The 10,344-nt window shown below is 63.5% G+C and overlaps 4 protein-coding genes across 4 annotated transcripts in view; 1 reads left to right on the top strand and 3 right to left on the bottom strand.

Moving 5' to 3' along the window:
* AMSG_02584 (ubiquitin carboxyl-terminal hydrolase 20) overlaps window positions 1-861 on the top strand; it is a gene marked incomplete at its 3' end in the record, with an annotated part of 4,117 nt that extends 3,256 nt beyond the window's left edge. Inside the window, exon 3 of the mRNA XM_013904037.1 lies at window positions 98-861. Coding sequence (XP_013759491.1) covers window positions 98-861 — 764 coding nt within the window. The remainder of the gene's footprint in view (window positions 1-97) is intronic.
* A 23-nt stretch (window positions 862-884) lies between these two features.
* AMSG_02583 (uncharacterized protein) lies at window positions 885-1,876 on the bottom strand. The gene is made up of 2 exons (XM_013904036.1): window positions 1,815-1,876; window positions 885-1,732 (listed from the first exon to the last, which is right to left on the bottom strand). Coding segments are annotated over exons 1-2 (810 nt in total). The 5' UTR covers window positions 1,817-1,876; the 3' UTR covers window positions 885-924.
* A 191-nt stretch (window positions 1,877-2,067) lies between these two features.
* AMSG_02582 (uncharacterized protein) lies at window positions 2,068-2,822 on the bottom strand (the record flags this gene model as incomplete). Its single annotated transcript, XM_013904035.1, has 1 exon — window positions 2,068-2,822. One exon carries the CDS (start codon window positions 2,820-2,822, stop codon window positions 2,091-2,093), a length of 732 nt encoding a protein of 243 aa, XP_013759489.1. The 3' UTR covers window positions 2,068-2,090.
* A 554-nt stretch (window positions 2,823-3,376) lies between these two features.
* On the bottom strand, window positions 3,377-9,998 carry AMSG_02581 (uncharacterized protein; the record flags this gene model as incomplete). Its single annotated transcript, XM_013904034.1, has 3 exons — window positions 3,377-5,449; window positions 5,491-6,423; window positions 6,561-9,998. The coding sequence occupies 3 exons, from the start codon at window positions 9,996-9,998 to the stop codon at window positions 3,377-3,379; spliced, it is 6,444 nt and encodes a 2,147-aa protein (XP_013759488.1).
* Between the last annotated feature and the right edge of the window lie 346 nt (window positions 9,999-10,344).

Here is a 10,344-nt window from a genome sequence, read left to right as displayed (position 1 = left end):
CGCGGCGGACTGTTCGCCGTCCCTCCGGCGCTGGCTACCCCTCCCCTGGCCCTCACACACCAATCCGCGCTTGCAAGCGAGGCTGGCGCGGCGGTAGACGACGATAGCGGACCTTCGGCTCAGGAGCGGGCGGCAGCGCGGGCGGCGGCGCTCAAGGCGGTCGAGGAGCGCAAGGTCGCGCGCGAGCGGGCGGCGGCGCTGGCCGAGGATGCCTCAGTCTTTAGCTACACGTCGACGAGGCCCGAGCCCGAGGCGAGTGCAGCAGCTTCCCTTGCGCAGGCGCCCAAGGAGCAGTCCAAGTACATTGCCAAACTAGTGGCCAAGGCCAAGGAGCGCGAGCTGGAGATCGAGCTGGCGCGCGAGCGAAAGCTGCTGCGTGAGCAAGAGAACGGCGCCGAGGAGTTTGCCGATAAGCCGGTCTACGTCACCCAGGCGTACAAGGACAAGCTTGCCGAACGCGACGCCGCCGTTGCGGCTCTGGCGTTGGCCGACACCGAGATTGCGTCTCACAACGCGGCGTCGCCGGCCGAGTTTGCTCTCTCCGTCCGGGCTCCGCCGCCGGCGCCCGTATCCGGCGCCCGATCGCGGTCGCGGTCGCGCGAGCGTGACGTCGCACCTGGCGATCCCCCTTCCCGGGCCCGAGCCCAGCGCATGGCACCGTCGGTCGCGGCAGCCGTGGCGGCCGCTGAGGCCTCACGGAACCGCGAGGCAGCGGCTGAAGCCGCCGCCGCCGCCGCCGCCGCCGCCGCCGCCGAAGCGGCCAAGGCAGCGGCAGCTGCTGAGGCCGCCGCCGCCAAGGCTGCTATGATCGAGGCAGCTCGCCAGCGGGCGGTGGCACGGCTTGCAGCTCGAGCCTCCTAAAGTGTAGGCTATCGTCTTGCGCACACGTAGTGGTCACTTTCATTGCTGCTAGGGGGCGCGGGATCACTTGGCCGGCCCGTGCATCTGCTGCAGCTGCAGCAGGAGCGACGGGTTCTTGACCTTGACGGTGGCGTAGACCTCGTTGAGGCGCTGCTGCATGGCCGCCAGACGGGCCTTCATGGTGTTGTACCGAAAGTGGATGTGCTGGCGAACAGCGTTGCCCGGCGACGGCGCAAACTGGATGGAGAGCAGCTCGAGGAACTTGTACATGGCATTCTGCATAAAGTCGACCCGACCAGTGTTGTCCTCCTGCAGGACAAAGACCGCAAGGTACTGCTGCGGCTCTTTGATGGCCGAGTTGAACATGCGGATGAGGACGTGTGCGTACTCGTTAAACTCGACCATGAGCTTCTGCTCACGCTGCAGCTCGGCAAACGAGAGCTCATCCAGCTGATGCGTGTAGTGAAAAAACAGGTCCGACTCGCATCCAAGCTCCACCCGGACAGCCTCGGGCGCGTGCGACTCGCCTTGGATGAGGATCTTGGCCCTCACTGCATCCAGCTGGCCCTCCTCCTCCTCGTTGGCCCGCAGCTCAAACGGGACCTCACGATCGTACACCACCCGAAACCCGTCCACCACCGATGGGTCCTGCTCCGCCAGCGGCTCCTCCATTCCACCCATCGCTGCCATTGCAACGCCCTCGCCGGCCTCGTCTCCTCCGCGCCGCACGGGACTCGCCGCGCCCATACTCCTCCGCCCGCCGCCCACCGATGCACTCATCGACACGTCCGCAGGTCCCAGCGACGATGATCCTCCTCCAAAGCCCCCACCTGTCCGTCGCCGGGTCCGCTGCGGTGTCGTCGTCCGATACCTGTGTCATCAAGGGGGGGGGGGGGAGGTGGGGCAGGTTGGGCGGCAAGGCGCGGGGCGTTGGACAGCCTGGGCAACCGTACATGGCTGTGCGAGTGTATGTATATGTGTATGCGAGTGTGTGGCTTGGTTGAAGACGTCAAGGACGTCGAGAAGTGGTCGACTCTCTGCTGCGACTGTGGCCTGTGCCCCCCTCTGCCCGCCGTTGTGGCGGGTGGCTGCTGCTGCTGCCGCTTGCATTCGCGCCAACGCCAAACTCAGTGCCCGGTGCCCGGTGCACAAGTGGCGGGAAATTTTTTACCCCCCCCCCCCCCCCCCCCCACCTGCCCCCCCCCCCCAACCACAAACTCCTGCTCCTCTCACCACGGCGGGGCACAGACAAACGGTGCAAGCACGCCGGCAGTGCACATCCAGCGGACTTGGCCGTGGTCGTTGTGTAAATCGAGGGCGAGCGGCGCGGCGGCATGTGTGATTGAGGCGCGGATGCCCTCGCCAGCGGCCTGTTGCAGGTCCTGCCGGCGAAAGACAGAGGAGAAAAAGGCGGTAGCGGCATCGAGCGCCGTCGGATCGTCGCGGAGTTGCTCGACAACGTTGAGCGCTAGCTGCTTGGTCGACGCTACAGCCCACGGCTGCGAGATGAGATGGAGGACGAGGCTCGCCACCGCGTTCTGCACCGCATCGGACGCCAGGAGTGTCATCGCCAGCTCTTGCAGCTGCACATGGGTGGCGGGATCGTGAGTGAGGAACGCGACAAGCGCCGTTGCGTTTTTTTCGAGCTTGGCCTGCAGCTCCTTTGATGAGACAACCTGCCCCACAACATCGGCGCCTTCGCGCGAGAGGCCCTCCTTCACCTGGCCGCCCCACATCCCGTACCCAAGCACGCAACCAATTCCGATGACCGATGCCACCTGAAGCAGCGAGAGCCCGCCGCGGTGGAGCTTGGCATCTAGCCGCCGCATCGACCGCTGCAGCACAAGGACCCGGTCGTGGACGACGTCCGAGGTCATCATGAACAGGTGGTGCAGCCGATCCAGCGCACCCGGCGGTGCATGCGGCGGGTTCTGCCGAAGATGCGCCAGTACCACTGCCATACCCGATCGTCTGACTGCGGCTTCCCTTGCACCCATCTGCGCTTGCGCCGCTTGGAACCTGTGCGGGCGCGCCGACGCATCGACCCTCGCCTGTGCCATCGCCTGCGCCTGCGCCTGCGTCCCACTTCCTCCGGGCATGCTCCTCGCCGCCACGCCCTCCATTCCCGGCGGTGCCTTCTCCATGGCGGCCTCGACCGCACTCAGCGCCGTCAGGTCGCCGCCGATCGTCCTTCCGTGCCCGACACGCCCGGCTGCTCTGCTCTGGTTGTGGCTGCGGAGCCGGCTGCCGCTCGCCGGCCACCCGCTCGGCCCGCTCCTGCCCGCCCTGCCTGCTCCCCGCCTGCCACCTCGGCCCAGCGGGCGGCCGTGCATCTGCCGCACCGTGCAGAAGGCAAGTGCCTCCACCCGTGTCATAAACACCCGCAACATGCCTCGCCGAGTCGAGTGCCCCCGCCGCTGTTCGCCGCGTTGGACCTGCCGGCCGCAGCGCTCTGCCACTCTTGCCGCGTTCGCGCTCACCACTGCTTTCGCAAGGGCAAAGTCGTAGGATGAGTTCATTCGAGCACAAGCGACGCCATCTCGACATCGACGGCTCCTCCCTCCTCCCAATCTTGTTGCTCCAGCCGCTCGGCGATGGCGACGAGCTCGCGGGCGAGCTGCGGCTCGAGGTCGACGGCCTCACGCTGGATGTGTGCTGCAAGCGCGCGCTGCCGCGCAGTACCGGTCTCGTCCGCCCCGAGCCTGCGGCGGGAACGGAGGATCGAGACGACGTCCGAGATGATGGCGTGCCCGCCGATTACGACGAGTGCGACGAGCGCGGCAATGACCAGGACAAGAAACGCTGCGTCCGATACGGCACCGGCCCCGCGCTCGGCGTAGCTTCCGGTCCCAACGAGGACCAGGAAGAGGAGGACGGCGGTGAGCCGCGCGTCGAGCTTGTTGTACAGCGGAAAGTAGTACGGTTGCTTGCGGATGACAAAGCCCGACGAGCCGATGAGAATGCCAAAGAGGAGAACAATGAGCACAAACACATGGTCGCTTGCGAAAACGGCCACCACCACGAGCGCCAGCCGCTTGCCGAGCTCAGCCACCCCTCCCCAGTAGTACGGCAGCCGGTAGCGGAGGTAGAGCGAGCCGAACCGCGCAAAGACTGCAGGCTCCAGCAGCGCCTCGCGGTGGCTCGCAATGCACGAGAGCGAGTATGCCGGCAGGCCGATGACGTAAGCCACTACCGCAAGCGCCCCGAGCGGCGCCACGGTCCACCACGACGCGTCTAGGCACCGCACGCTCGGGTCCGAGTCGAGCACAAACTGTCCGTTCGGCAGCGAGACGCAGTCAAAGATGACTAGCGCCGCCCGCGCCATCGGAATGTACAGCACTGGCGCGAGCGTAAAGAGCACCGCATCAAAGAGCGCCCTTGTGCGAACCCTTTCCAGCCGCGCCTTCATCATTGTTTTGCGCGCAATGACCAGCGCACACATCGACGCAGCGAGCAACACCACTGGCGCTGCCACAGAAAATGCATACTTTGCGTGAAACGACGCGAGCGTGCATTCAGACGCAAAGAGGTTCAGGTCGATGTTGAAGATGTTGAGCGTGAGGAGGAGCCGCTGTGTCGACTCACCCCACCCAAACTCGGCCTCGCTCACCAGCCCGATCACTTGGATCGCAACCACCACCATCGAGATCGATGCCGGAAACAGTCGTCGCCGCAGCAGCGCCCCAGACACTGCCTTGCCAGTATCGGCCGCAAAGTCGTGCGACCGCGCCACGGCAATCGCCACAAACACCGCCGCACTTCCGGCCACAACCACAAGGATTAGTCCGCCGCCAACAAGCGCGCCCACCGCAGCTGCGGGGCATTTGGCGCACTCGCGCGCCGTGTTTGAGTACCATCCGTCCTTACAGTCGTTGCACATGTAGCCCGAGTACCCTGGTGCACACGCCGAACCGTGCCCACCCAGACACGCACCCGGCCGCCGGCACCGCACAAACGACGTGTTGCTCTCGCCGTAGAAGCCCTCTGCGGCCAGAGGCGGATCGCGCCCCTTGCGACATATTGCTCCGACCGGGCACGCAGCACACTCTACGGCATACTGATTCGGATCCGCGCCGACGGCGTAGAACCCGCCCTCACACACGCACCGCTGCGTTCCGTTCACGCCGCCATTCTCCACAGAGTTGGCCAGGCACGTCGCTGCCGTTACGCACCCTGCCAGCGATGTCTCGCCCGAGACCCCAGCCCCGCAGTCAACACACCCGACAACTCGCGCCCCAGAATCAAGTACAAGCTCGATGCCGCCGGCCTGCGGCCCGCACGCAGTCAGCTGAATCGGCGCCGCCAGGAAGCCCAGCTCCGCATTAGCGCTTGTCACCACCAACTCTACACGCGGCAGTGCCGCCTCATCGACGCTCTCCGCATCTGCATACAGGATTGCCCCGGGCAGTGCCACCTCACCGCTCTCACCACGCATCGTTTGCGGGCCGTCAACCACAAGCGAGCTCGCGCCCGACGTCACCGCAACTTGAAACTCGGTGTTTGCGTACGAGACTGCTGCACGGGAGAGAAGGTCCAGAACTCGAAACGTGCCATCCAGCTGCGATCCGAGTGGCGCAGACGCCTCTGGCTCACGCACCCACTCCAGTGAGCCCGGGGGCCGTGGTCGACAAATTGCGCGCTGCCACCGGTGACCACCAGCCAAGCGTTATTTCCGCTCTCAGGCGCGCAACTCATCACGTCGGCGGACGACTCCAGCGCGCCGCCTCGCCCGGCCACATTGTTGCTCATTGTCACCGTCGGCCCGTCCACAGCAACCTGCGCGCCGCACACAAGCAGCCCGCCACCGTACGTCGCCGCATGGTTGCTGGAAAACGCCGTGTCGCGGATATCCAGCGTGTTGGCCGCCGGAGCATCGAGCACAGTGCCTCGTGGAAGCTCGGTCACCGCGTTCACCACCATCGCAGCCTCGGTCGCGATTGCCGCCACCGCCAACCCGCCGCCAGCCAAGGCCAGGTTGCCTGACACTGAGCTGCGCTCCAGCGTCAGTGCTGACCCAGGCCGAACAACACCGCCGCCACCGATGCCCGCTGCCGCGACGTTGCCCGCCAGTCGAGCATTAAGGAGGTATGCATCCGCGCCAAACTCGACAGCGAGCCCACCGCCAGCTCCGGTGCCGGCGACGTTGGCGGTCACGTTGCTCCGCGTGACGGCTAACTGCGCTCCGGTCGCCACAAACAACCCTCCGCCGCGAATGCCAGCGGTCGACTGCTCGATGACCGAGTCGACAATGGTGATGACCACGCCGCTGCCACGACCCGAAATAGCACCACCGTAGCTTTGCGCCGAGCAATCGGTCAAGATCGAGTTGCGAACGTCAAGCGTTCCGGCAACATCGACCGCCACGGCGCCGCCGATGCCGAGACCCACCAGAAACGGCGAGACCGAGTCGTCGGCACGTCCACCTACAACTCGAACTCGGTCAAGCACAAGTGCCCCTCTCGGGGCGCTATCGTCGCTGCTCTGAACTCGGAGGCCAGGCGTGCCACGGTTAGCCTTGCGCGCCACGCCCAGGTTGGCAATTGTCATCGAGCTCAGCTCCAGCTCGCCGTTGTTGTCAACCGCCATCAGTACGCCGCCAATTTCGCCACTAACAGCATGGCAGTCAAACCTCGTTACCGCCATTCCGGCGCCACGAATTGACACGCCGCGTTCAAGTGACGCGTGTGATGCAAGTCGACATCCGTAATCCCCGCGGGCAGGACAACCTCGTCGCGGGCACACTGCGAGGTTTGCATCACGCGCCGCCACACGCAGTCAAAGCCGACTCGACCAGCGCTGACACCGCATTCAGTATCACCGCTTGGGTCCACTACCAGCTGGCGCGGTACGTGCCTCGAGAATGGCCCGTGCGCCTCGCGGGTGTAAACCTGAAAGGACTTCCAGTCGTCGACTCCGACCACCATGTCCAGCCGCCCGTCGCGATTCATGTCGGATAGCACCACAGAGGTAAGCGCGGCATTGTCGGTAGGAATCATGTGCTCGACAAAGTGACCAGCGCCATCGCCAACTAGCACAAATGCCACCGCGCGGCGGGGAACACTGACGCCACGACCACCGACCACAACGATCGACAAGGCGCCATCGCTGTCTATGTCGCCCACCGCCAAACCGGTTGCCCCTTGGCCGTTCAACGAAATGATGACCGGCGCGTCAAAAACACCGCCTCCCAAGTTGCGCATCCACGAAACAGTGCCGCTGTCGGTGTCGACGGCGACCACGTCCATTGCGCCATTGGCGTCAAAGTCGCCGATGTCGACAAGCCCACCGCTGCCCGTCATTTCGGCACCAAGCGTCGGGCGCGACGAAAACGTGCCGGTTCCATCGACATTTGAAAACCACGTCACGTCGGTGCCACACACAGCCACGGCGTCAACGTGGCCGTCACCGTCGATCTCGCCAAGCACGACATCCGACACCGATATCGACGCGCACCCAATGGCAGTCGTCTGAATGGACCACTCGCTCCTATCTTCGACGAGTGCTGGCGCCCACCACAATCCGTCGGCGTCAGCAAACACAGCATCAAGTCTTCCGTCCTCGTCGACGTCGCCCAGGGCAGCATCAGTGTACACGATCTCATCGCTCACCATGTTTGCCGCCTTGGGGCCGGTGCCGTCGGTATTGTAGAACACAGCACCACCAGAGATCACGTCTGCCGAGCCGTCGCCATCAATGTCACCACAGAGAACTGGGCCCTTGCTTTGCCCCACAAGAGACGGGTTGGTGTCTGCAGAGCTCGCCACACCAGAGCTGCTTCCAGCAAAAATAAGCACTTTGCCTTCAGCGTTGCGGGTGACCACATCGACAAAGCCGTTGCCAGAAACGTCGCAGACGGCAAGCCCGTCGGCAGAACCGTCACTGCCAACGATGCTGTCAATAAAGCTGGCAGAGCGCGGGGATGAGAGACCGTTCGCCCACACCATCGTCACAGTGGTGGTAAGTGCAGCAACATCAAGGACGCCATCGCCGTCCATGTCGACCACCACTGGGGACTCAAACGCGTACAACGACGCAAAAAGCGGGAGTTGGTTCATCCCCCACGTGCGCTCGCGACGGAGCACTCCCGTTCTCACAAGGCCAAAGACGTCATATACAACAAGGTCCATACCATGTCCATCTGGCCGCCCACGCAGCAAGATGTCGTCAACGCTGCTATCAAGAACTATCGGAGAGCCTGGATCAAACACGCCACTACCCTCGCCGTAAAGCAGGTGAATATGAACCCCACAACCGACAACCACATCGGCAAGCCCGTCGGCGTTGACATCGCCAACCTGAAGGGAGCGACACGGCGAGCCGAAGCTCGTCTTGAGCACAGTGGGCGCACTGAAGCCTCCGCCTCCATCAGCCGAGACATACGTTACATTGACGGTCAATCCATCATCCTCCAAAAACACCACATCGACCAAACCAGCACCATCGAGATCGGCAACGGTAAAGGTGAGAATAGACGCGCGCGGTGACGCGGCGGCAAGGATCGCCGCACCTGCAAACGTGCCGCTGCTCGTTTGCGAAAACCACTGAAGGGCAGAGCCAGAGCCGAGCTCGCGAACAACAATGTCGACCAGCCCGTTGCCATCGACATCGGCAACGACAACGTCACCCACACTGCGCAGCGCGCCTGCAAGGACAGTGCCAGCACCGAAGTTTCCCAAGCCGCCAAGGTTCTCGAGCCAAACAGGAGGCTGTCCGTCTCGGGAGACCACAAGGTCTGGATCCGAGTCGCCGTCGAGATCGACGACCGCCAGGTCTTGCGCGCTATCGCCAAACTGCCAGGTGGGCAGAGCGATTGGCACGCCATGCGCCGTTGCATCGGACCGCTCCGCTGGCACCCAATACAGTGCTTGGGAAGTTGCGGCCACCGCGTCAACATCCCCGTCACCGTCGACGTCTCCATAGCCGTGCGCCACAAAGTCGTACGTTGTCGATGGCACCGACATCTCAGCCGCGCTATACTGCACCAAGACCTTGACAGACTCGGGATGCTTGTATCCTAGAACGAGATCTTGGCTTCCATCGTTGTCCATGTCGGCGACGGCAGCAGCATACACAGGCGTGGTGTGCTCCGAGCTTGTGGCAAAGTCGCCGGCGCCATTGTTCGGCCACACAGAGTACTTCGTCGTGCCAAACGCACCTACATCGGCCCATCCATCACCATCAAAGTCACCGACAAACACACCGTCGGCCGCGTAGGCAAAGTTGCGTGCGCCAGACATGGGGTTGAAACCGTTCGAGTTTCCGGTGAGAACATACAACTCGGTGCCTGTCCCGATCACCAAGTCTGGATACCCGTCGTTGTTGACCTCGCCTTGCACAAAGGTCTTGGCTTCCACCGAGGAACGCGTAACCAGTGGGTTAAAGACACCGGCTCCATCGTTGCGGTGCCAGTTAAGCTCGTACGAGTTGTCCAATTGGACTGCCGCTACCACGTCGAGCATGCCATCGCTGCCGATGTCGACAAGCTCAATGTCAGCAATGCCCTTCAAATTTTCCTTCCAGATGACAACGCGGCCGAGCCCAAAGGTGCCGTTGCCAAATGAATTGGGGTAAAGCCAGATCTCGCCAGTACTGCTGATGGCAACCACAGCGTCAACATGGCTGTCGCCGTCGAGATCACCGACGGCCAGCGCTGCCCCACCCAAAAAGCTGTGCGCGATGACATTGCGCTCCGAGAAGGCAATGGGCCCACCAGATCCCTCTGCCAGGTTGCGGTACCAGAAGGCCGAGTCAAAGTCTTCCTTTGCGGGGCGATTGATTCTGGCCAGGACAACCAAGTCAGTCCGCCCGTCTCCGTCAACGTCTGCCGGCAGCAGCTCGGTTGCGTACGAGCGCGAGTACGCGCCGTCGACCACGACTGGTTCGAGGAGGGCGAGCAAGCCATTGTTGGCAAAGGCTTGGAGGGAGTGATGCTCCTTGTCCATGGCAAACACGTCGACCAGGCCGTCGCTGTTGGCGTCGAACGCCGCTACAGCCGCCACTTTCTTGACTTCGGACACGACAGCCGTCAGAACCGCTGGGGTGTTCGCAACGCATGAAGAGGTTACTTCCGCTGTTGCGCACCACGTGGTGAAGCTAAGAAGCATGCACGTGACGAGCACTACAGTAGGCGGTGACATGTTGAGGAGAGAGTTGAGTGCTTCGACTCGGGAGGGGGGGGGGGGGGGGGGGGGAGGTGCGGCGGTTGAGGAGGCGCGAGAAAAAGGCGGAAAATGCGGAGGTTTCAGAATGGAATGATACACACGTGCGCATGTCCCCTGTGGGAACACCATCACCTCTGATTCACATGCGAACGGTGTGCAGATCAATGGCGATGGCGTTGACAGAGGGAGCAGCGTAGATGGTGTACTACCAGAGGCCAAACATGCCGGCGCGGGCCTTGCGGATGGCGGCTACTTGGTCGTCCGAGAAGGAGAGGAGGCGGGCGAGGACGGGAAGAAGGCCCTTGTCGTTGTGAGTCTTCAT

This window comes from Thecamonas trahens (genome assembly GCF_000142905.1).
Source record: "Thecamonas trahens ATCC 50062 unplaced genomic scaffold supercont1.15, whole genome shotgun sequence".
Lineage (NCBI taxonomy): Eukaryota > Apusomonadida > Apusomonadidae > Thecamonas > Thecamonas trahens.
The sequence above is the reverse complement of the archived record's forward strand: the minus strand, read 5'-3'. Positions and strand labels throughout refer to the sequence as shown.